Raw genomic sequence first — 26,673 nt, forward strand, 5'->3', positions numbered from 1 at the left:
AGTAAAAAATGTTTTTCAAACATTTTGACGAAAGTTTTAAGATAAACTTTTTTACTTTCTTGCATACAAAGATCATTAAAAAATTCAAACTCGATATTCTGCCGAATCTCCACGTTTCAGATATCTATGAGTCCGAAGAACACATTTTTGGAATTATGTCTGCCTGTTTATGAACACGATAACTCAAAAGAAAAAAAAATCTTAAAGCTGGATGGATGAAATTTGGTATAAGTTTTTATGCAAAATTCGTAAATTTCTTCCGAACTTTGAGCGAAATCCATGTAGAGGAAGTGTATCTGTCCGACTGTTTAAATATGAGTCAACGCGATAACTATTAAATGAAGTCAGCTAAAATTTAGCTCATAGAATTTTATGAACACAGATAAGGACGCAAAATATTTTTCAGATTGAAAGGAAGCCACTTGGTATATTTGTACAGGATTTCTTGTGCTTTCAAGCTCCTCGAATTTAATTCAAGAGGATATTATAACGGTCATGCTTTTGTATATATATTGTTATGAATCGATAATATTGCTTCCCAGCACAATTAATACCATCGTAGGAAAGATAATTTTACGGTCAGATCTATTGGATGCTGATCGGATGTCGCATTCATGACTCTCGGATTTGGCGACAAACATGGCAACGACTTTGGTGACAAAATGGATGATAATAGAATCTTCAAAAAGTTTGGCGGTAGGACCAATAGGAGACGAGTTATGCTTGGTTGTTCGAGAGCCTTCTCTGTCCTGCTCCGAAAACTATAAAAGGCCAGCAATTCAAGTCGAATATAGTCTATAATAAGTCGTATAGGGAATCAATGAGGAATGGGTTGGATCAGTCCAACGAAACGCAAGCATTGAGTGGAGCTCAAGTGATTAGTGGATTGAGAATTGGGTCTAGGGCTGAATCTTAGGGACAAATATTGAAGCAGTACTGAGTTCGAGCTTTGAGTAGCCATATGTATGAGCGTTGAGTAGTCATAGTGAGTCGGCAGTTGAGTACAGCTAAAGGGAGATGGCGGAGGAGAAGAGCAGACGTTTGGAGAGACCTTAGTGAATAGTTACGTAGATTCCCTCTTCTTGCTGTGTTCTATCTGATTGCTTTGTGTTCTTCGCTGTTGTGCAACACCGATTACTACTTGTGGGATTCTGTTCGTTCTAAGTGCGCTGCTGCGTATCGCTTGTGTCACGGCTGTGTTTTGTAGTCTATTTATTCGTGTTAATAAACGTCGTTATTTGTTATTGAAGCCCGTTGATTGTGTTATACCATACACCCACTACAAGCAAACCCCGTCAATTTTAACGAAATAATTTTGTCCGTAAAATACTTTTCAACTCTATACTGACCACAATTATGAGGTCGTCCAACCCAAACTCCATCCTGGCAAACAATCTTCCACGTCGTCTTCTTGCCACTGTAAGCTGACAGACATTTGAAAAGCACTTCTGTTCCATTGGGAAAATATCTATTAGATCCACCAGAGGGAAGTTTTTCTCGTCTGATAGCTGCTGTTGCCATGACCGAATTCTTGGGCTCGATGAAAGTGCTGCCCCTGTACAAGAGGGTGTTGTGGAGTCTTTCGGGCAAGGTGCACAGGCTCATGGCTGGTGCAGCGGCAGCAGTTTCAGATGGTGAGTATCCTGTGCGAGACATCATCGTTTCCAGAGGCATAGTATCTATCAGAAAAAATAAGAGTTAGCTAGACTGAGAAATCGAAGTACGAGGGAGAGTCAAAAAGTAAAGGGACATTTGAGAAAAGGTGCATTTATTCTAATGATAAAAAACTAAAACATAGATTATCTTTCTATATAACCACCCTGCACTTTAACGCACTCTTCCCATCGTTTCACAAGTTTTTTGATTCCATAGGAAAAAAAAAAAAAAAAACGCAGTTGTATCTGTAACTATTTTTGCACCGCATCAGTGACTTCTTTATCGTTTGCAAATCTTCTTCCCCTTAGCGCTTTCTTCAATGATCCAAACATATGAAAATCGCTTTGAACCATGTCTGGACTGTATGGCGGGTGTTCCAGCACTTTCAGTTCCTACTCCAATATTGTCAAAAAACATCCATTTGGCAGAATGTGACCGAGCATTTTCTTGCTGCGGGATGACACCATTTCGCAATTTTCCTAGACTTTTGGATTTTATTGCAGATTTCAGTTTAGTCTAGTTTAATCTGTTTTCCATTGCCATACACTCAAAAATTTTCATATCGCCCTCAGTGATTGGCGTCGATGGCCTGCCTGATTTTTCGTCGCTACATAAAGAAGTTCTTCTTTGATTGAAGAGTTCTATCCATTCGTAGATTTTGCTTTGCGATAAGCAACTGTCACCATACTGCTCTTGCATTCGACGAATAATTTTCGCAGGTAAAATCACTACCCACATTTCCTCCTAAGTGCACATCGGCAATGGAGCTGCCATATTTAACCGTCTGCTTCACTACAGCGACTAACAGAGGAAAAATAATGACAATTTGCATATAAGTGTTTCCGACTACATTAATTCAACGGTGGATACTAGCAATTAGTGTTACCAAACCTTGGAAAGAGAAATTGGAACAATTCCTTTACTTTTTGACTTTCCCTCGTATTATTTCGAACAGACAAATATAGTTCCCAGAAAAGCAGAGGTCTGTAAAGAGGAAAATGCCGTATCTGAAAACAAATTAATCAACCAAGTTTATGAAATGATTGGAAAATAAAAAGTTAGTAATAGGATATCATTAATATAAAGGAATATAATTTTTAGATTGTTTTACAAAAGCATCAGCCATTAATTTTCCTAGATTAAAATAAAATACGTTTTCTCATCATAATGAAAAAAAAAAAAAATAGCGGGGGTGGTCTCGTTGAAACTTACTCGCATACTCTAATAAATTTTTAACCCGCCCCCCCCCCCCCTTTCTGCATGAACTAAAGACGTTGGGTAAGGCTTCGAATACATTGCATGGCATGTGTGAACGATAGTTACGAACCTTATATCTTTAGCATAAATCTTACATTTTTACTGAATCTGTCATGTGAACACATATTTTGGGTACTCTTGACCCAGAAATTTTAGACAATTTTGACACAAAATTCCACACAGAACTACTGATTTACAAGATAACATACCGAATTTCAATAATATAAGTCATTGCTTTTTTTGAATTATCGAATTTAGATGTATGCGAAATTACTGAGACAGATTGTCAACCTTTAGATAGACATGGATCAAAATTTGATAAAAATATATACTTTAGACACTGAAATTGTCTACCAAATTTCATCCATCTTGTTATAATAACCATGCACTAAATGTTAGCCGTATAGCATAAAACATTTTTGAATTATCTTATTCATAAACAGACATAATTTTAAAAATGTGTTTTTCGATCTCAGAGAGGGTCTGTAACGAGGTTAATTTTTTTGACGATTACAATACTTTCTTTATATACAATAATAATAATGGGATACAAATATGTACATTTAGTATTAATATTAAATACATGTTTATTTTACCTCTATGCCAATGATTAATTTGTGACTTTTTAAATTCAAATAAGTGACTCGTTTTATCTTCATCTGTTATTCAGTTTAAAAGTCTCGTTTTCTTTGAATGTATCAATTAGAAACTTCTGTATTAAAAGTTCGGAAATAGAAAAAAGAAAATAAAAGCTAAGATGCACTCACACACAAAGAAATAAAATAGAACAAATTCTAAATTTGTCAAGAACTGAACAGAATTTTTACCCTTTTTTTTCGGAATATGTAACTTTATAACAATTACTAAAACATATTGATTTAAAAAATAATTCTAATGATGTTAGTGGCGAAATGCTAGAAGCTATATTATTCTGTAGAATTGCTGGCAATTACTTGAAAAAGTTATTTTTGTTTTTTTGGTAACATTTTTCGATTTTTTTTTATTGAGACTTTGTTGACTCCATGCTATTAAAACATGAAATTATTTTTTCATTACATTCTATAAATACAATTTATTGACCAAAACCTGTTTCTCCTCCATGAAATCATAAGTCAAGTAAATAGTCCACTTTTTACTGTTGCTTAGAATGACTTGAATCTCACAAACTCAAGTTATTCTAACTTGCAGTAAAATCACTCAGTGCTTAAGGTAAAATGATGAATAAATAGTAAAACTGACGAATCTATGCTATAGATTTTATAGCTAATTAAACTAAAAATTAGAAGCTGGGCCTTGCAATTTTTTTCTTCAAATTTTCCTTCTACCCTCTAGAGAAATAATCTTCCTTGGTTTTATTTCTTTTTCCTTTTTATCAATTTAAAGTTCACATAACAAAATAACTCCTTATACATTATATATTTTGGAAATTTATTAGTATTTCCCTCAATACAAAAACAAAAATTGAGATAAAAGGGAACTTAATATATTTTGAACAACATTTTTAGACCAATATTTTTCATTAACTGGGGCAAAGTATACTGTACAAAGTAATGCCAAATAACGCCTATTTATTAACATGAAAATGCAAAAAATTTATCTTATTATTTCATGAGATTTTTTAGTTTAATTAAAGTTAGATAATTCTTTATTAGAATATAATTGTAGAATTGCTTGCTTCCAAGTTAATGAGCAGCTACCTACGAATTATATAAGTGAAAGCGAATATTCATAAATAGGTTGTACGATACAGAAATTTAAATTTCAGTATCGTAAAAATTTAACCAATAAACCAATTTAAATTTTTGTATATAAATTTTTCAGATATTCACCAAAACTTCGAAGAAGTAGGAGGAAGATTTTAGAGGAGGTTTCAAAGCAATAAATTAAATAGTTTCATGTATGGAAAAAAGTACGTATTTTATCTTTAAAGCTCCCTTTTTTATGGAGAATATTATAAATACTTTAAATAATATGCTTCCGAGTTGTCACTTTGAATGCTCTGTTAAATTCTGAATAATTCTTTAAAAAGTATTAAATAGAGCAAAAAGTATTAGTTTTTAAAAAATTGTTTAGTATTTATAATTTTTAAATTTTTAAAAAAAAAATAGAATTGAATCAACAGACACTAAAAATTACCGCAACTAATACTTTCTTTTTAATTATAGCTAAAATCGCAGATCATAGAAGATTTTATATATTATAATAATACATATCATGCATTTAAATAATTTTATATTATTTATATTAATAATATATATAATTTTTAGAAAATTAATTTATTTATGTGGTAATCGGCATTTCACTGTTGTAAATACTAACAATCGATAAGTGTAGCATTGCAAAATAATATTTCTCTTATATCTTGTATAAATAATAAATTCACTTTATCCAAGCTTTTAAAATCAATTTTTTTTTGCAACTTGAATTCAAACGTTTTAACTCTCGATTTAAACGTTTCAATCAAAATTTTGGATTTCCCATGCCTCTTAAGGTCTGAGTTTTGAAATTCTGTCTAACTCTAAGATGTAATATTCAGTGAAATCCTCCTCTTGAAGTTCTAAAAGCTTTCATATGGTCCACTTTCCCTTTTTCCACTTGCTGTGATGATCAGTACTTACCATGATTCGACAAAAATCTTTTGAGCGAATAAAAATTCGATTTAAAGAAAAATTCTTTCCAGTTAATTTTCTGGAAGTTTTATTACATACTCATCTCTTTTGGCGATATGTAGAGTTAAACTAGAAAATATTTTCACCTTGATCAATGCTAGGTATATTAGCTAGTATCTTATTAAAGTAATAGCAGTATTTTAAATAAAATTGAAACAATTTTTTTCTGATCTTATTTCTCTAGCGAAAGACAAAGTTGGATTATGAAAACCAATTGATTATAATTCTGTCGGCTTCATAATTTATGTATTTAAACTCGCAGCAAGCATATTTATTAAAACTCTAAAAGCAGCTGCCACAGCTTTGAAAGGAAATTCATCAAAGAGTGATACAAAAAAGCAAAGTATAAAAAAAAAATCTCTTTACTTTCCTTTAAATTTTTTTTAATTCTCTTTTATTTTGCGCAGCGGATAAAACCTATTTTCTAGTAACTTTCTGTTCCGACCCCCGAGGCTTATTGACTTTTAATGCCAACTTAATATGCCATAAAAGTTTTCTCAAAGTGTCACGATAAATTATTATTAAAATTTTTTGCGTGTTTTTCTTCCGAAGAGGGGAATAATTGAATAAATATTATTTTAAAAACTGGAAAGCTTAGATGACTCTAGACCATGAAATTTAAGAAAATAATTAGAATATTTCGTTGTCCATGGTCTTTTTTTCATTGTCTTTAAAATAATATTTGAATAGGATGGTGTTTGTAATCGGAAAGTTTCAATAAAAAAAAAGAATTTTGAATGAGAAAGACTTGTTTGAATGTAAAATTGGTTTCTTTTTCAACATGAGATATATTTAAATTTTGGGAAGTCAATGTTTTATTCGTGACTATAAACATTTTTAAAACTTCATTTTGAAACACAAAAAATGAAAAAAAAATCTAATTGAATATATTTTTTATAATAGTACCAGAATGCATATGATTTACTAGAATTATGTTCTAACACTTAACTTTTATTTTTTTTTATAATGGTCTGGTGATAACTTTTATTAAATTGAATTTAGCATCCTGAGAAATTCCCAAAATGCAATAAAATATGAATTAAAATAATTTAAAATTGACAACTGTCATAAGGAGACAAAAAATTCCTTTTTTTATCCCCGCAATTTAATCGAATTAAAGAACCAGAATATATTTAGACTTCAGCTTCGCAAATATTCAGAATTTTTTAGGTGAAGTTTTTACATTAGAAAAAATATTTTTTTTATACGAACAATGAATAACAAAATATAAATTTTGCAAAAATGGAGCAGTGAGAATAGTTTTAGTCGTTCGGTGATTTTAGGTAATTGCGAAATTTTTAAAGCTTGTAATTTAAATTGATAAGTTCATTTTCAAATGTACATTTATATTGCCTTTCTAAAATCTATACCAAAAATTTCAAAAAAAAAAAAAAATCATTAGAGAATGTGGCAATATAATGGACGATCGGTTAAAGAACATAGTATTTTATATTCATATTGTTCATTAATAGATAATTGAATTACCTCATTTTTATGGAAATTTTACTCGTTCTCATATACACGGAATTAAATCCAAAATTGAAAATTTCCTATTATGTTTATTTATATATAGTAAATTTGCACACGATACTCTACAATTTTACCACGGTACCTTTCCGCTATTGCGTTACATTCAGGGTTTTGAACAATATCATGGAAATATTGTATACTATTTCTTTTTATCATGGTTTGAGGGATTTCTAAGGAGTATAAAATTTTTGCACTCCTTTCAAATTTTATATTAGTATTTTTTTTAATAAAAAGAACATAAATCAACTATGCGTGCAAAAAATTGTTATGAATGTAATATACGGACTCGCACTGAAGAAAACTTTCATAATTGCATTGCTACGAAAATGATCCTGTGAGTATACGCCGAATATAGTTTAACAAGTCGCATAATGTAAAACGAACCAAAAAAATGGAGTGCAGATAGCAAAAACACAGCCATGATGTATGTAAAGAACAGTAATTATAGAAACAAATAATATAAAAGACAGAGAATCTTTTATCAAATAATAGCAATAGTGCTTAATGACTGGAATTTAGCCTTTCGTTTTGAGAATTCCACAGAGAGATTGATGCTTCGTATGAGAACGACAGGCTCATATGTTTGCTGAGAGTGTGTGTGACGTCATAAAGAGTACTCAAGAAGAAAATATAGATCTTGGTTCCTAATAGAGATATGACCATAATTCTCGCTTTTTACAGAGCTTTGATTTTTGTTCAAAAATAATCGCTCATATCGGGGGACATTCGCTTAGCTTCTATTAAGGAATCTGTAAATCTCTTTTCACCCATAAGCCAACAGCCTAATGTATTAAGCCTAACATAGTAGTGAAAAATCTGCACGTCTAATACTCGATTCCATTTTACTGTCAGTCCTCATTTGGTCTTCAGGCGAGTTCAAATGAATATTGACTACTAAGTTGCTACTTTTGGTTAATCTCTTTGTATCCCACTTTCACCTATCCTTTGTCTTCTTTTCACTCTAGTATATTCCGAATTTGGAACCATTAGAACCTCCTGTCTCACTTATATCTGCTCATCTCCTTTATGGATGAGGCTAGCAGATGGGATAAACTACGTTTCTGTAAATCTTGAACATTATGACTTTTCTTCAGGTGCTTGTACTTTGAGATTCACTTTATCAGAGTACATTATTTTTTCTGTGAATTTTATGTTATACAAACTGATCATCAAATAAAAATTTTAATCGTAGAATAAGTCTGGATTACTTACTGCTTTCTTTGGTTTTCGATGCTACTGCCATGCATTTAGGTACATCGGACCTTAGTTTTCCTTCCAGACATTGCACGGGATCTGGAACGGCTTTGGCGAAATCCGGGTCACAGCTATATCGCACAGATGAACCATGGGATATGGTCAATCCAGCTCGATAACCATCAAGATAAGATCCATTGGCAATATCTCGCAATTCGCAGGGTCCTTTGGGAAGAACAATGAACAAGGCATATATTGAATTATATATACAATATTAACATATTGAAATTCAGGGGACAGTGAGCTTTGAAGCATGCACAAATGAAAGAAAATATGAAATTTTATTTTTATTGTTTCATCACCAAAATATATGTTTACACTCAACTAAAAAAAGCCTTATAAAATGTATTATTCAATAAAATGAAAACTTGAACAGTTTAGAGGAAAAAAAAAGTGCATTTTAATATCTTTTCACAAAATGATTTTCTAATTAGATTTAAATATCTTTAAAATGTTCCGGGTATCTTATTTTTTGAGGAAATTAAGTAAAATTGATATCGGTGAAACATTAAAAGAAAAAAAAATATAGGCATTTTTTGTTTCGAATTTTTTACATTTAAAAGTCAATTTTAGTTCAGAAAAGCATAAAATTCTTATGAAAATTCAGTATGTCTGCAAAAAAAAAAAAGTTCCTATAAAATTAACATGTGGAATTAAATAATCAAATACAGTTTTTTCCCAAATAAATTTATATTGAGTAATAAGAATAAAGTAATGGAAAAAATTAAAAATTAAGTTGCCTGGAAAATTTTGAAATTCTTCAAAAACTATATAACATTTAATTTTTAAAAATAATATATTTTATTTAAAGATTTTTTTTCCCAAAATATTTGACGTATATAGGTATATTATAATACATATACATAAAAAATCATAATGCTAAATGAATAATTCGTAAAAGTGCCGAATCGAGTGCACCATCCTCTTAATAATAAATTGCATTTATCATTTATGACATGTTTTATTTTGTTAATTTTAAATTATTATTGGAGTTAAATATAAAAAAAAATATTTTACTTTAAAAAAATCAAAATAAACATTTTTTTTAACAATTAGATGTAATTTTAAGCAGATATCATTTGATGGATTTGAAATTAATTGTTATTCCTAAGAATATTTAACTTACTATGCAGCATAGAACCAACTCTAACTGGTGCATATTGATTACATTACGATAATTATCTTTTCCGAAATGTAGTAGCAGCATTTTTTTCTGTAATGCTGATCAAAAGCAATTTCTGGAAAAGAATTCTCAATTGTGTATCTGCTCGCAATTGCTTTTTACTATGGAAACAAAATGTAATCCTAATAGATTCCTATCGCGCTGTTAGTGATTCAAATTTATATTCAATGAGAATAGAATAAACTAGAATATATGATATTTTTAAACTCTTACAACTGCATAGTCAAGGCGTGGATTTTTCAAGAAATTTTCAGATTTATATTGTAGATTTCAACCAATCACTCGGTAGTGATGAATGGCAAAGTAATGTTTAGACTTGCTTCCCCTTTTTTTTATTTAAAAAAAACAACAACATTGCATTATTTTTTTTGCGATGTCTTTCTTAGATTTCCAGATTCTATTAGGTAGAATTATATGACCATGTGGTATTTTTAAGGTTAATAAAGATATTATTTCTCACTCATGCCATTCTACTACTTTTTTGTAGAAATATTTATTTAAAATAATATACTTAGAATTAATGTTGAAAGAATCAAAATTAAGGCCATTGCATATTGATTTTGCCATACATTTCAGAATGTTTAATTGAAACATATATGTAACTGAAGATGATAAAAAAAAAGTAGAAAATGTGATTTGAGAAATGACCGCATGGGAATTATACTAATCATGTATCAGCATTTTATTTTCTTTATTCTCACAAAGTAAGTACTCTTTCGCCTTAATACAATAGTTGTCATTTTTTTTTCGATTTTTGGGTAAAATTGTTGTATTTTTATATATAAAAAAGATAAGTTTAAATTTACCAGGTTGACGCTACACTACTCAAAATGTCTTTTCCTTCGGAATCAGGATTACTCAATTGATTTTTTTTTAATGTGAAAAGTTTTGTAGAAAATAGCATTAGTGGATAGTTAATACTATTTTCACTAAATAGATTGATAGAACACGTCAATGGACTAGTGGATATCACCACCTAATAAAAATCACAACAAACGCACTGTTTCTGATTCTTTCTAAATTGAACAATTAAGAATTTTTTTACAACAGTAGGCATCTTCATAACGTTTAAATGGACTAACTTCATAACATTTAAAAGGATAATCCTAAAATATTTTAGGGGCGATCCTAATTGTTTTTAAATAGATGAACCAAAATCTACAATTGGAAAACGTAATTGTATATGAATGTAATCTTATGATACTTTGGTCAACTTAGTATAAACATTGAAGGGGTGATACATTCTACTATAAAATTGATACTTTGGTCAACTTAGTATAAACATTGAAGGGGTGATACATTCTACTATAAAATTGATACTTTGGTCAACTTAGTATAAACATTGAAGGGGTGATACATTCTACTATAAAATTGATACTTTGGTCAACTTAGTATAAACATTGAAGGGGTGATACAGTCTACTATAAAATTGATACTTTGGTCAACTTAGTATAAACATTGAAGGGGTGATACATTCTACTATAAAATTGATACTTTGGTCAACTTAGTATAAACATTGAAGGGGTGATACATTCTACTATAAAATTGATACTTTGGTCAACTTAGTATAAACATTGAAGGGGTGATACATTCTACTATAAAATTGATACTTTGGTCAACTTAGAATAAACATTGAAGGGGTGATACATTCTACTATAAAATTGATACTTTGGTCAACTTAGTATAAACATTGAAGGGGTGATACAGTCTACTATAAAATTGATACTTTGGTAAACTTAGTATAAACATTGAAGGGGTGATACAGTCTACTATAAAATTGATACTTTGGTCAAATTAGTATAAACATTGAAGGGGTGATACAGTCTACTATAAAATTGAATTGTAATTGGATTACTTCATTTGAGGGAAGAAGATTTTACCTGGTAGGCACTTGGGCATTTTATTGACGGCCCACTCTCCATACCAACAACGGAGAGCTTCTGGACCTAGCAACTGAAATCCATCATCACAAGAAAGTGTCACAACTTCGCTGTGCTCTATCAGAGTGTCGGCATCCACTTCTTTATCGAAATGGTGGTACATACCATGGGAAGTGGAAGGGATACGACACGGGGCTGTTAAAGTAAGAATGAAATTCAACAACAGCTTTTCAAAGGTCAATCAAAAGTACGCCATTGAAATTGAATACAGCAGCAAAACAAAGCCACATAAGATTTTTTAAAAATGAGATACAAAATAAATTATTTTATAAATCAGAATTTTCTTTTTGATCATAATTTTTAACTGATAAAGGATGTAATTTCATAATTAGAATGTAAAGAAAAAAAATAGAAGTTTTAATTCTTTTGGATTTGTAATTTATACAAATATTTGGATTTCTTAGACTTACGATAATCGCAAATAATTCAGACTTGTAATGAATTCGAATCCACATATCTATTAAAGTTTTATTTTTTAAATATTAATAACTATAACAAATATCAACCAAACATTCTCTGCAGCTTTGATTAATACTCTTGTGAATTTTTATCATCTGTGCACAATGAAATTATTCAGCAGCAATGTTTCTGTAAATAAAGTTGTATAATCTAGTTTTCTTTATCCTTTTTCATCCGCGATCTCCTTTAAGTATATTTTAATTCATTCTATGAGGACCTTTCTTTTCTGGGTCTCCACCCAGAAAAGGAAGGTCTAACTTTATCACTGGAAACTTATTAGGAAGTCAAGTACGAAACAAAACAAAACATATATTTCTTCTAGTTTAGTTATATTAACGTCCCATTTTTAAAGCAACACTAGGGTTATTTTGGGGTGGACCTCGTAATTTTGAACCATAATCAGATAACGAAGACAATATCAGAGCTGGCACTCCTCTCTCCAAACTTTCGAACTTCACAAATGGGAGGACGTTCAGCCCCGACGGATTTAATGGACACCAGACCCACTACACGATGATTCTTCTGTGAAAGCGGGTCTCGAGCCTGAAACCCTCCGATTCCAAAGCTGAGAGCTTACCAACAGGCCACCGCGGCTCTCCATGTAGGCATCAAATTGGGCAAAAGGAAGTTCAGCATTCGAAGTATCACTAGCAGCTTAATCTTAAAACAAATTGGTTAAAAAATAAAAATAAAAATAGGAATACCGCATCGAACGACTTATTTCGAAGTTCTCAACAATGGTGGACGATTTATTAATGTTATTTTTAAAAAATCACGTGAATGCAGAGTAAAAAAACATTTTAGTAAATAAAAAATATTTTTGTTAGTTTCTGCATTCATAAAATAATTGGCACCATCAGTGCACAGAAGGACCACAGAAGTAATGGTTCCATTTCAGAATGAAAAGTCAAGTTTCTCAATGGATCCAAGTATTTTACAATCATAATCACAAATAAAGCGTTTATATGCTTAAGCAATTCTTTAAAATTTAATAAAAACGGCATGAAATACATGAGATATGAGATATCGTATAAGATATTAACGAACAACATTATATTTTTATAATGTTCCTTAGAAAATATAAAGTTATACATTCCATTTAAAATATCTTAGGATAATATATCCAATGCTGCTAGTACGTTCATTTGGTGATTTCAGCGTTTTTTAAATTAAAAAAAAAATTACTTCATTTTCTTAAAAATAAAAAGTCAAGAAAAGTCTATAATAGCGTGCAAAGCTAATTTAGCAATAAACTTTCTTGTGGATGAAAGAATATGCGTTTGATAGTTTTCCAGTTTATTCTTTCTTATGTACTTATTGAAATGAAAAAAAAATAATAAAGCACGATTAAATGTGATGAAATTTTTAATCTTATGAATATGAATTTTCTCAAAGCATGAATGGTTCGAATACGAATCACGGCATCAAATATCAGTGATGGCATAAGCCACTGCGTATACTCTTGTCCAATGGTGGAACACATCACAAGTAATATTAAAATGGGAATGTCTTTCTTAGATATTATAGGTAAAGAAAGGATTGATAAACGAAGTCCAGAAAACGCTGGTTTCTGTGCGCGAACCTCAGTCAGATTTATTACTCAAAATTTAGAACTGAATTCTCTATGACACGCATAATAATTTATGAATATTCCTGGTTTTTCTTTTCAATTTTTAAAAATTTTATTTATTTTCTATTTTAGTTTATTTATCGTTATTTTATTATTTATTTGTTATTATTTATTTATTTAATTATTTATATGTTTCTTTTCTTTCTGATAATTTTACTTTCATTTTATTTTATTAAAAATTTAATGTCTTGTGTGTCATGCGGGGCTGCTTCTGTGTCTTTACCAATTCTTTTTCTTCTCCCATTTCTTTCCATTTCTATGTTTATTATATTAACTCATTCCTTTATGCTTCTTAGAGAAGAAATATTCTTTCACCTCTAAGTTCTAAATTTGAATCATTGTTGATAAAGCTTATTCTGGTGTAACGCCCCTTGTGGCACACACCATATGATGAATAAAATAAAATATAAAAATTAAGACATCTCATAAACTAACTAAAAAAAAATAAGGCCTTATGTGGCTGCAGAATTTGTCTGTTCTCATTCTTTCAAAATCCAAGAACATTTCGTTTAAATACAGTCAAACCTTGCTTAAAGAGCATCTCACATAACGAGTGATTCACAAAACAAGCAAAATTAAATGCAAAAAAAGATTCGTTTAACTAGCGATGTTTCGCAGAAAGAGTGGCAAAGAGATACTGTGACGCCGCATGCTGGATTTGCTGGTATTAGTTTGTGTTGAGCAATTGCTTGAAGAGAACTCTTATATCTACATGGAAGAAGTTTTCGCTGCATAGTGTTGTCAAAAACGTGACTCCGATGGAGTTGAGAAAGCACTTGTGAAGCCTTAATCGACGAGATTTTGTCTCTAGTCACGATTTATGGACTGGAGGTGGATAGCAAGGATATTGTGGATAGTGACGATGAGATGGTTGGAAGAACATAGCCATAACTATAGAGGAGTAGTTATGGGGATGCGTTCTTGTCACAGTAAAATGCTGAGGAGGAGATTTGGTTAAGAGAGGAATAAATGATAGATGCAATAGCGCAACAATATTCTAGTGAAATAAGTTAGATGGTGAAATCATGAAAAATTGTTGCATTGTATGTTGAGAATCATCACTGACAAACTGTAGCTATAAATGCTACAAATTCATTTAATTACAATGTCTTAATAATTAATAATAATACTATATCTCATTTTTGACAAATTTTAAAGCGTAAAGTTAAAGACAAATGTCTTTAGACAATTATCTTGCAAAAAAAAAAGCATGCATTATAAATAAAAAATTACATTATTATAAATTTGTTTGCGTATATTTTTTCGGAATGGGATGCATTATCCTATTCGTATAAAATTATAGATTATAGTTATAGATTCGTATAGAAAAAATTATTTCATTTAACGAGTGTTTCGTAGTACGAGTAAGATTCGAGAAGGTGTTAGAATTATTTAAATTCTGTATTTTTCTTTACGAATAAGAATGTTAACTGAATAACTTCTATAAAAACGAAACCTGTTGCTACATTAATTGGACATATTTAAGACAAATTCCTCTTAAAACATTTTAATAGAACTTATAAATGCATGAATGCACTTGCACTAAGCTATCATGTTTTAGCGAAATAAAGGCAACAGTAAGATGGGTGATGCGAATCCAGTCTCTTATATTGTATGTACTTTCATATTTTGAATGCTTTGCATCACCAGGAATACCATTTTAAAAGCGACATATTTAATGAATCAAATTTCTTTATCAAAATGTTTTTGCGAAAATTTAGTTCAAGCATTTCGTGAAGTTTCACTTTTTCACCATTCGTTTAATTTGAAAATAGATCCTTCGACAAAATTTAAAAAACAAAATACTTGAGAAATTTTTTGAAAGTCCAAGTAACATTATTCTTTTATCATAAAATGAAGAAATTACACTATACAGTGTTCAAATATTTGTTTATTTTTATTTGACAAATTCCTTTCGAAAATGAAATTTAAAGAAATGAATTCGATGTTTACATCTTTGAGAAGTATGTCTAGATATTTTTTTGGAACTATTATGAATATATTAAAAAAACGTCAAAAGTATTCCCATTTTCTAAAATTCTAGCATTAATGATAATAACTTTACAATAAAATTTTTAAAGAATTGGAATGAAGTGAAATTGCCAGAAGAAACTATGTTAAGTGTTATTACAAAAATTTAATTTAATAATAATTAATAAAACAAATTAGCGAGAACTCATTTAAATATAAGTTAAAATATTATAGAAATGATAGATATACATTTGTTCAGATGGGAATTGAAGTTAATACGAGAGGATTACTTATTGTAATGAATAATGATACAGTTTTTAAGAACCTGGTTTCGAAAATTGTGTCCAATACTGACAGTGTCTTACTCAAGTTTTCAATTTACAGAATGCATTATAAAAGCATTTTCCTCAAATAAAAATGTAAATAACTTCTTCATTTTTAATAGAAAGAATATCACTACTCCCAAACGAAGTTTTAAAGTGCCATGGACTGAAGACAACTACGGTACTTGACAAACGAAATAATGAAAAATTATTTGAAAGTACAGGGTGTTCATTAATTATTGTCGGGGTTTCCGTACCTCAGAACTTTCGAATAAAAAATATTACGCAAAAACCGATTACGTATTCGTAAATTACAACTCAAAGAATTTTATTAAGGATATTAAAGTGTAAAGCTTGCACAATTTGCACTTTGTAGGCATTCAGCTGAAGGTGATTCTTTGAGTTGTACTTTACAAATACACAATTCTTTGAGTTGTAATTTACGTATTCATAATTCTTTGAGTTGTAATTTACGAATACATAATCGCCTTCAACTGAATGCCTACAAAGTTCAAATTGTGCAAGCTTTACTTTTTAATATCATTAATAAAATTCTTTGAGTTGTAATTTACGAATACGTAATCGGTTTTTGCGTAATAGTTTTTATTCGAAAGTTATGAGGTACGGAAACCCCGACAATAATTAATGAACACCCTGTATTTGCCATTCGTTTTTCTTTTCAATAATCTTAGTATAAACATTGCGGCACAATTTTGTATTTTCCATCACATAGACCATACTTCTAAGAGTAATTAATTCTGTACTTTAGATAGATTCGTATTCCGCTTTTAATCCATAAGAGGGGGAGGAATGGTTGGGATGAATCGTAAATTCTATACCAGAGTAAAGCCATTTGAACTCAGTACATTTGATGTGTCACAGACATGCATATAAAGACATTTATATGTCCCATAACTACTAGCTACAGATATTGAGACTCTGTTACTAGCCCAAGCATTTATGGGAATTCACCAGTGGGTGCGGTTCACTTCAAAAGTTTCTCGCTAAGCTGAACAATAATTACGAAATAGCCTATTAGATGGCATCCTTTGAGGAGTAATCATTGAGAAGCCATTAATATACAATCCTCAGAATGCCAAATGCGTATTTCTTTTTTATCATTCCCCCCCCCCCCTCCCCCGACTGATTCAAACCTGCTTATGGTTGCAGACAAAAAGGCGACTACCTCTTTGATGGATTTGGTCCTACATTTTCTACATATACTTACACTTTAGATGTTAAATTTAGTATGGAATATTTTATTAAGGTATATATTTTTTAATTAATTAGATAACCTATCATTAGTTTGACATTAATATTTGCTGAATTTATTACCTATTTTAATTTACGATTAGTTATTATATCTGTTTATATATAAAATCTAAATCAAACTATCGCGGTGATTTCATTAAATAAGATAATCTTATAAACTTAACGTAAGTCCCGAGTTCGAATTTTTTGACAATTGCAATAATTTCTCTGTACTTCGTACAATAAATTAATTACTGTTAACATATTAATAAACTATCATTTAGTGTAGTTTGATTAATATTTCATGAATCGCTACAAGAAGAATATTTCGAGGCTTATTTTTTATTTTAAACAGTGATCAAACAATGGTGACAACATTTGTGGTGCTGCCCTGCCCCTGAAGTGTGGAATAGAGTGGCGACTCCACTCTTTAAGACTTCTGCATCACAACTGTAGGAGAAATTTTGATCCCCATGAAAGATTTAATGACTTATAAGGCGTTTTTTTCTGCAGAATTTTATCTTGAACAATGGGATTCTCTACTCCTCAAATCGGTACATTTCGTAAAGGTTACAGTAATTCTTAAAAATTATTAAAATTTTTTACTAAAATATATATATATATTTTTTTACTCTTTGAATTAAATTAGTTTTCTAATTAAATGATACATTTCATTTAACACATTGACTGCCGCAAGAAGCTCTTGTACGTTTTATCTAATATGTAACTGGGCTGAACCATCTATCATTATTAGGTGATTCCTTTTTAATTACAGAAATACCGAAGAAAGCGTCAACTAATTAGATAAATAGTCTGAGTATGAGGCGTGAGTCATGGCAGTGAACGCTTTAAAACATCTGTTATTTTAATCTATATAACAGCATAATTAATGCCTTAGGTATTTCAGCGTGTCCACTTGAGTTTTATTTTTAGAATTGGCATTAACCCTAAAACTGCGTAATTTTTAAAAATCATTATTTAGATACTACGTTAGCAAATAAGTTCAAATATTTTTCAAACGAAGTGAACGGATACTTTAGGTTAAACAATAATAATACGATATAATAAAAACTTGTCTCTTAATAAAACACTCTTAACTGTAAAAAACGCGAGATGCAATAGAAAATGTACTGATTGCAAACCCGTAGAAAAAGCACAGGGATCGAGGGCTAAGATGTAATAGCGGTTTTTAATATCCAAAATCTGAAGCTGACTTATGCTGTAATTTGATACATATGTCAAACACTTCATTAGAATCGAACATGTTAACACTTTAAAGCCGCGTCACAAACCTACCACCTCGAAACTTATATACTCCCATGTAATACCAAACAAACAAGTTGGCTCTAAATATTCATTACTTCTTGAAAGAAGGACTAAGTTGTCCTTGCCTTTTCAACGTAAAGGCCTAAATTCGGGAGAGTGGTTCGAGTCGTGTAAATCCTTTCGAGAACCGCTGTCAGACTGGTTGAAAGGAAGGTGCCTCCCCGCTGTCATTCAATATTTGTTTCTGCGTCATAGTCTTTATCGCGGTTGAACAGGTCAATGTCACTGAGTCGAATGATAGTGCCGGATCCTCAGATTTAAGTTGTCAGGGGCACTCCAGGAGCGAGCTGAGGTGGTTGGTTTCGTTGACGATGACAAGTGGCTTGGAAAGGATGGGGTGATGGGATAAAGTTATTTCTGGAGCTCATTATTTGCTTTTCGATAAAGAAATAGGTGGTTTCTGTTTTTGACGTCAGAATTTGGTTTTGCTGATTTGTGGAATGCTATTTTTAGAACAAATATTTCGATGATTTTATTTTGTTTTTCGTTTTGAAATTCTGGTTACTAATTAGAGTTTATTTCTCTTTTTGCATTGAAGCAAGATATTATGATCGAAGAAATTATTTCATATTTGTGTTTTATGTTTCTCAGTGATTATTTGGGAAATCCATCTCAGAGTTAGCTTAAGTACATTTTTAAAACATATACTAATGACTTTATATGCAGCAATGGCATACATAAACAAGTTTTTAGGGATTGATTCCTTTGATAATTGATCAGTTTAAAAACGAAGAATGGCGTATTATTTCATTATATTTTCATTCTGAAATATGGAATACAGAAAGAAAATTTTGATGTTGTAAAACATTTGATTTTCAGTCTTGATTTGAAGTCTGAGACTTCCAAGTTTTCGGAAAAAAAAAATTAAGCATCATATATTCTCGGTTTCTCTGTGATCTCTGTACTAAACTAGCGAGAGTGGTCTCCTTAAAACTTTCTCGTACACTCTCTTATAAACGTGTCAAGTCCGAAAATGGCGTACAATAGTTACGAAATATTAACTGTTGGCTGAGTTTAACATTTTTATTGAATCCATTGTGTCATTCTAGGAGAGTTTTTTGGTGATTATTCCCTGGCATGCAGTTAATAGTATCCGAAATCCGAATTTATGCTTCAGACATGCTTTCTCAACAGATTGGAACAAAGATTTTGCATAGAACTGTACATGTAGTCACAAAATCCCACACCAAATTTGATATATTTAAGTCCTAGCCTTTTTTAATTATTACGTTTACATATTTCTGAAAGTACTGTACCTTCCTCCACTCAATTGAAATCAAGTCGCTCTGGAGCCGAATTTGCTCGAACCTCTTCAGCCTTATTGGAACTTCAACTGAAGTGAGCTGGGCTTCGATGATATAAAAGGAAAGGATGAGACGAGACAAGGGATAGACTTTGGTTTTTGCACTGTGTGATGGCCGAATCCTGAGCTCTCTTTATATTTAGCGATTTTAAAATGTTAAACCTGTTTTTATTTATGCTTAATCTTAATTGAGTCTATGTCTTTTAATAAATGTTTTGTGTGTTTTTAAAACTATGTTTTCTTTCTGAAGACACTACAGTACAGACCGACAGACATTCAACCCGTTGTTGGATAAGAGAGAATATCCTTTTGTCAGAAAAAATAAAACAATTGAAATACTGCATACTACAGTTGGCATCGCAATAGGGCATTATGACACAAAGAGGTTTTTAATATAACGGTTTTCGATGAATTATATCTTTAAGAAAAATCGTTATGTCTTTATTTAGTGAGTGCCAGAGAATACTTAAGATTATTTTTCATCTCTTTCTCGAAGGGCCACTTCAGAAAATCGTGACATAACTGTCACATAGGAAGGGGGGACAAGTGAGAAGCATCTGCGAATAGCACACTAAAGGATACGCAGTTTCAAAGCTGACATTGACACGTACGCAATTTACGTACTCGTGATGCATTCGGGCTTTCTGGGCTTCCACCTTCCGGCCACACATCTGGCAGTTTTGTTCCCGATATTCAGGGAGTAGCCCCAGCCGCAGGTCACTTGGATCACGGTGCCTCGAGAAGCAGATGAACTGGACATCCAGCCTTTCTTGACGATCGTCACATTCATCCAGGGCGTGGTCTCGACGGATTTGCAGAAACCTTTTGGAGAAACAAAAAACACGATAAAAAATTAAATGAAAGTTATTAGTCAATTTCTAAAGGTTTAGTATCATGATCCGTAAAATTACATAATGTTCAGCTTTATGAAAGCATTTATTAGCAAACATTAAATCATATGAGGTTAGTTCAGTTATATTAACGCACGTTTTTAAAAGCGACACTAAAGCTATTTTGGGACGGACCACGTAATTTTGAACCGCAGTCAAATGATGAGGACGACACCGGAGCTGGAACCCCCCCCCCCGAGTTGGAACGGAATTTCCAAATAAGAAAAGTGAAAATATTCTTTTATTTAGTTAGAATTGCACATATCTCCTTAAGTTGTAAACTTCTTTTCCCCATTTTCCAATTGTAAGAAGCAAAAGATATATAAACAAATAATTAGAAAAAACTTTCTATTTATTAATGTAGTAATGCCGCTTAAATTAAAATTAAGCTTTAATTTTGATTCAAATAATCATTATTTAAATACTTGAATTAGATATATGGGCTTATCTCATTTCAAGATATTTTTTGAAAGTTGAGGTAAATGTATTTTGAAGAATTTGTGTCAGAAATTTTCTAACGTATTTAAAAGAATGAATAATGTTTCAAAATTATATAATGCCAATAGAACCTCGATGATCCAAATGGCATTGAAATCAGATAATCAAAAACTGTGTTAATAAAGATGAAGCTTTCAGTGATGATTTTTAATTCCAGAATATTTTCCAAATTTTTTAAATTTGAAATTATAAATGTAAGTTAGCAAGAAGTGGCATCTAATAACATTTTTTCAAGCTTTTTTATTTGTTATTAAACTTTTTACCTACATTCTTTGAAACATCGATTGCACCCCATTAAACAAAGAATTAGAAAGCACATTAGAAAGGTGTTAAAAGATCCATCCCTGATAAGAAGGCTGAACGATCAATCACTGATAAGAGGATTCCCGTATGTGTAGTGATTTTCGCTTTTCCTTTAGCATTTCCCCAAAGATTCTTTAAGGGTGTTCTCAAAAGAATATTGTTTCTCTCTTAACTCTGCGAAAATTTTCAACAGATTTACAATACCATCTCCTCCTGGAAATGCATGGTGTTAGCTCGTATCATAACGGAAGGATTTAAAAAAAAGACAGCAAGAAAAAAAATTTTTTCATTTTATTTTTTTAGTATTTTTTGAGTTACTTGCTCGTATCACCTGTTTCTAACGACATTTTACAAGCTTTTCCACCAGAAAAATCGATCCCAGTGCCAACTTTTAAAAATTTTTATGAAAAATCCTACCTGTAGAACATGAGCTCCTGAGGGTATGAAACATATGTAAAACTGATAAATTATTCTTGATTAAGTGACAGTATTATCTTATTATTTCATCATTTACAGAATTTGTATTTTGCATGAATTTATTTATTTGATAACTAGGAAAATGAAGTTTTTCGATCAACATTCTTGCGGCCATTCCTCAGCCTAGAATACCCAGATTGATGCATAATTTGCTTGGTTTTAAATCCGAAATTAATAATAGTCCTCAAGAAGCACTATTATTAATTCTATACCTATATATTAATACAATAACCATCTATACCGAGATATCAATATATTTATTGATATCTCGGTATTGTACTTTGAATGAAACACTAATATAAACCTTTCGAAAATATTTTCATCGATTATAGATGGTTATTGCTACCTTGTAAAAGTCCAGAGAAAGCGATTATAGATTGTTATTGCTGCCTTGTAAAAGTCCAGAGAAAGCGATTATAGATGGTTATTGCTACCTTGTAAAAGTCCAGAGAAAGCGATTATAGATGGTTATTGCTACCTTGTAAAAGTACAGAGAAAGCGATTATAGATGGTTATTGCTACCTTGTAAAAGTACAGAGAAAGGGAAAAAAGGTACAAAATACAGAAGAAAGTTTGATTTGCTTTTGTAGTCATTACCCTATGAAACTTCTCTTAATAATACTTAAAAAAAATCGAATGTTTCATGGCAAACACTGTATAACATATTCGCAGCCACTGACAAGCAGTAACGATATGCAGAACATGCATGTATTTATTGAAATTACTTCTTTGTGGCATGCAGTATACTGTGGTTTAGCGTATAATTTGCACACAACAGTAAATGGACTAAAAATACTTATATAGAATTTCATTCCCCTTTATAGTCAGAAAGCGTACTGGAAGATGGAATAAGGGCATACAATATGATCATGCTTCAGCGGTTGTAGGATATACACAAGCGGGGAGACACTAGCACCAAAATCGTTCTTGTTAAAAATTAATAGAAGAACATGCACCACCACAAGCAACCAATGAACAATGACAACAAGAGTCCCAGACCTTCTCATCCATCGAAATATCCATCAAAATCTGTCAACAGATCTTTTCTTTTCTAACTCCTTACATTTACAATTAATATTTGAATTAATTAAATTAAGTCAGAAATGAAATGAAGACAAATCAAATAAGTTCCATTATTTGATTCCATAATAACGTTTTGAATTGAGTTTTAAACCTTGAACTTTTTAATTAGAAGATGAACATTTTTCAGCTGCTATCCTACAATCCCGAGATATGCAAACAAAAATCTAAGCTTCTAAATAGTGAAAAGTCTCAAGTTATATGTTTTTTGGTGACTAAGTCAAGAAGCAATTATTGTTCAAAAGAAATTTTAAATTTCAGTTTTATTTAATGCTCCCACTTCTTTACAATAAAGTAATACTTATTTAAGAGGTGCCATTGTTATCCAGATTACATTATTGCCCATATTACCTTGCACAACTTTCCAGAAATGCAAATTCTCCCTTGGAAAACAGCATACTCTACTCATACTAATTTTATCGAAGGCTAACGGAGAAGAAATAATGAAAGGTATATTTACATGTTTATATCATATAAAAGTACTAAGCTGGACATTCGACCACTGCTCACCTTTATGTTTCCTCTTTCCTCGTTTCTTCCTCTTGACTCTCCTCATGTCCAGCCTTCTTTGTCTCCTGACGACAGCTTCCCTCTTCTTCCTGTCCCACCTGACTTGTGGGTGAGATCCTCTGACGCACTTGGGTTTCTCTTGGGGACTCCAGCGTCCATCCACGCACGTGGCCCCCGGTGGTCCTTCGCTGAGGGTGTAGTGGCGTTCGCACTCGTACATGATCTGCCGGTTGTTGGTGATCTTTCTCACGTACGGTCGGTAATCGTACATACCCATGTGACCAACTAGCAGGATTCGTCCATTCTCTAGGATGCCAGGAAAAGGACAATATGCTACAAAAAAAAAAAAAAAATCGACTGATGACTTTAAAAATCTTTTTGGCAGAAAACATTAAAATATTGATTACTTGCCATTAAAAGTTGGTAAGATTGAGAAACTATAGTGCATGATAGATTTTTAGAAATTTAGATGGGAAAGCCTTGCTATGTATAAAAGGAATTTTAATGAGAAAATTTCTTATCTTTTCCCTGTTTTTAATAGGTGAGACACAGTTAGATTAAATATTGTAATATTTAAATAATTCAATCTCAATGTTTTGATTGTTTTCGTTGCTTCAGACTTGAAACAAGTATTTTTTCAAAGCCCATTTTGGAATGATTCCAGTGAAGTTGCTAGACACTTTGTCTGTCTGTGAGAACTATAAATCAAAAACGGAAACGCGAATAAAATTTATCAATCAATCTTTAACCAAAATTGTAAATATACAACGAATTTTGGGCAAAAGTTTTCAACAAAAAATATATCTATGCGTCTTTGTAATGAAAACATGGTACACTAATTTATCAATAGAACTAGCATCATCTTTTGTACAATATTCATCAACAGGTTTTCTGTTTCGGTCTTTTTATTTATGTATATGCAACACTGTAACATAAAACTGCAGAAAAATAGATGGATGAATCCTAGTATGTGTTTTTCTCCCTAAGATTTTGAGATGTGATTTTAAATTTATATCAAATTTTGGCAGCAGTGAGCCCCCAGCAAGAGATCCCAAATGCATTCTGAATACTCTTCACTGCGCATTCTAAGTTAAACATATTACACAAGTATATGAATTTTTTTTTACTTTACTTCAATAGTTTTGGAATTAAGATAGTCGAGAATAATTTTTTTTTGTGGTGAAGAAAAGAAAAGCAAATCAAATTTTGAGGATTAGTCCCAGTTCTAAATGTAACATTTATTATTATTATTGAAATATCTGTAGGGTGGTTGAACAAGTCCCAGTTTCAGGAATCTTCATGTTTGCCACGAAAATCGCCAATTTCCTCGCCAAGGCTAGATAGTCTTCAAAGTGACATTTATTCCGTAAGCATTAGAACAACCTGTAAAACTCTCTTCTTAACTATGAAATCAAATGCGCAGGAAAGCAAGTAATATTATAAATTCGTAACAATATACACTTTAATTGATCAAATATGCCGGACTGATTTTGATAGAAAATCTATTTTTCCTAATTGAATGTGAAAATTATAGAATTTCAGCAAGGGAATATCTTTAATAATAAAATAAACATTCATTTTATCCTTTTCTATAGTTACCATCTTCACAGACGGACTCAATCATCGTCGGTGCTTTGGCGATATTGACAAAGACAAGGCAAATGAAACTAGACTAAAACTTGATCATGATACGATGTCTTGAGTTAGATGTCGGAATTTGAGCTACCGTCCTCGCAGACAGAGAAAACTACAGATATAAATTTAAAATTAGCATAAATATCCTATTTTCTGATTCAGTAACCTTATAAGGCAAAGAATTCTTTTTCTCGGCTAAAATAACTGTCGTGCAAGTTAATATCATTTAATATATAAAACTGGTAACTAGATTACCAATGAGTAGGGAAATGTTAATTATTTTATAAATTTTTTATTTGCCTATTAATTTATCGTATATTTGAATATCAGTTGTTTATAATCAGCTTATTGATCTATAAGACGTAGATTACAATTCTTGCTACTTGAAGAAGCAATTTTCCTGCAATTAGGAGAATTATGGATTTCAATACTGCGTTTATTTAAATTATGTCAATGATGACAAAAAGAATCTGTAGTTTGTCCCACAGAAATATGGGAAAAAGGCCTTTTTTCCAATTTCAGAATTATGTGCATTGATTTTTTTCTCATTTTAATTACCGTCAGATCATATATCAATGATAATGATTCGACGGTTATTACCATTGATATTTGACCATCGATTGCATGAATGGTAAAAATGGATTAAGCTGAATCATCACTCACTTTCGTTGCAGATGGGTGTTTCGCCAGTCCACCGTCCGAAGCTGCACTCGGTGACGTTGGGACCACTCAGTTTGTATCCATCCTTGCAACGAAACAATGCCTTCATGCCATGGTCAGTCTTCGGGGCAATCACCATCCCATGCCGAGGCCGTCGAGGGAGAGTTTTACAACGAGCTGAAGAAAGAAAACAAACAAAATTTCATAATCTGTATTCGTTATCTATTTTTCCTTTATTTAAATTAAACATTAAAATAGTATTTAATTTATTTTTAGAAATAACTGAAACACATCGTATTCACAAGCAGATTTTATTTAAAACCATTATTGATACATTCTATGTCATTGGAAGAATTGCCACTAAACACAAAATTTTTTGACTGAGTTTTGAATTTTATTTATTTCAAACTATATGCCTTTAGTGACTAGCGTTTTCGTTGATATTAATCACTTTCATTTTAAATGGAATAATTTATTCATAATTCGATAATCATGGTTCCATCAAGAAAGTATTTTTAAACTTTTATATATGATAAGTCATGTTATTTTAGATGATATGTACTTGTCCTGTTCATTGTACACTTGGGTACCCCTAAGCCATATGATATAACTATGTATGTCAACTACTATTTGTATGATGGTCAGAATTCATTTACTTTTATTTTATCTGTCATGCAAAATATGATGTTGATTGCACCGCTGAAATGAATGACGCATCCTATATCAATAAACATGTTAACTAGATGAAAATAAATTTATATAGAAAAATTAAGACTATAATCCTTCAATGTACCGGACGTAATATGCATAATATCTAAGACTAATTTCTTTACATATTCCACAAAAAGTTAATAAACTAACCAAAGAA

At 31.1% G+C, this 26,673-nt stretch overlaps 1 protein-coding gene across 1 annotated transcript in view; it reads right to left on the reverse strand.

Annotated features, from left to right (window-relative positions):
• The window catches only part of LOC129989419 (sushi, von Willebrand factor type A, EGF and pentraxin domain-containing protein 1-like), a 520,410-nt gene that overhangs the window by 11,091 nt on the left and 482,646 nt on the right, over positions 1-26,673 (reverse strand). Inside the window, exons 9-13 of the mRNA XM_056097956.1 lie at positions 25,809-25,982; positions 20,377-20,574; positions 11,430-11,624; positions 8,325-8,531; positions 1,350-1,679 (exon numbers count right to left, since the gene is read on the reverse strand). Coding sequence (XP_055953931.1) covers positions 1,350-1,679; positions 8,325-8,531; positions 11,430-11,624; positions 20,377-20,574; positions 25,809-25,982 — 1,104 coding nt within the window. The remainder of the gene's footprint in view (positions 1-1,349; positions 1,680-8,324; positions 8,532-11,429; positions 11,625-20,376; positions 20,575-25,808; positions 25,983-26,673) is intronic.

The sequence above is a fragment of the Argiope bruennichi genome, chromosome 2, assembly GCF_947563725.1.
Source record: "Argiope bruennichi chromosome 2, qqArgBrue1.1, whole genome shotgun sequence".
NCBI classification, from domain to species: domain Eukaryota; kingdom Metazoa; phylum Arthropoda; class Arachnida; order Araneae; family Araneidae; genus Argiope; species Argiope bruennichi.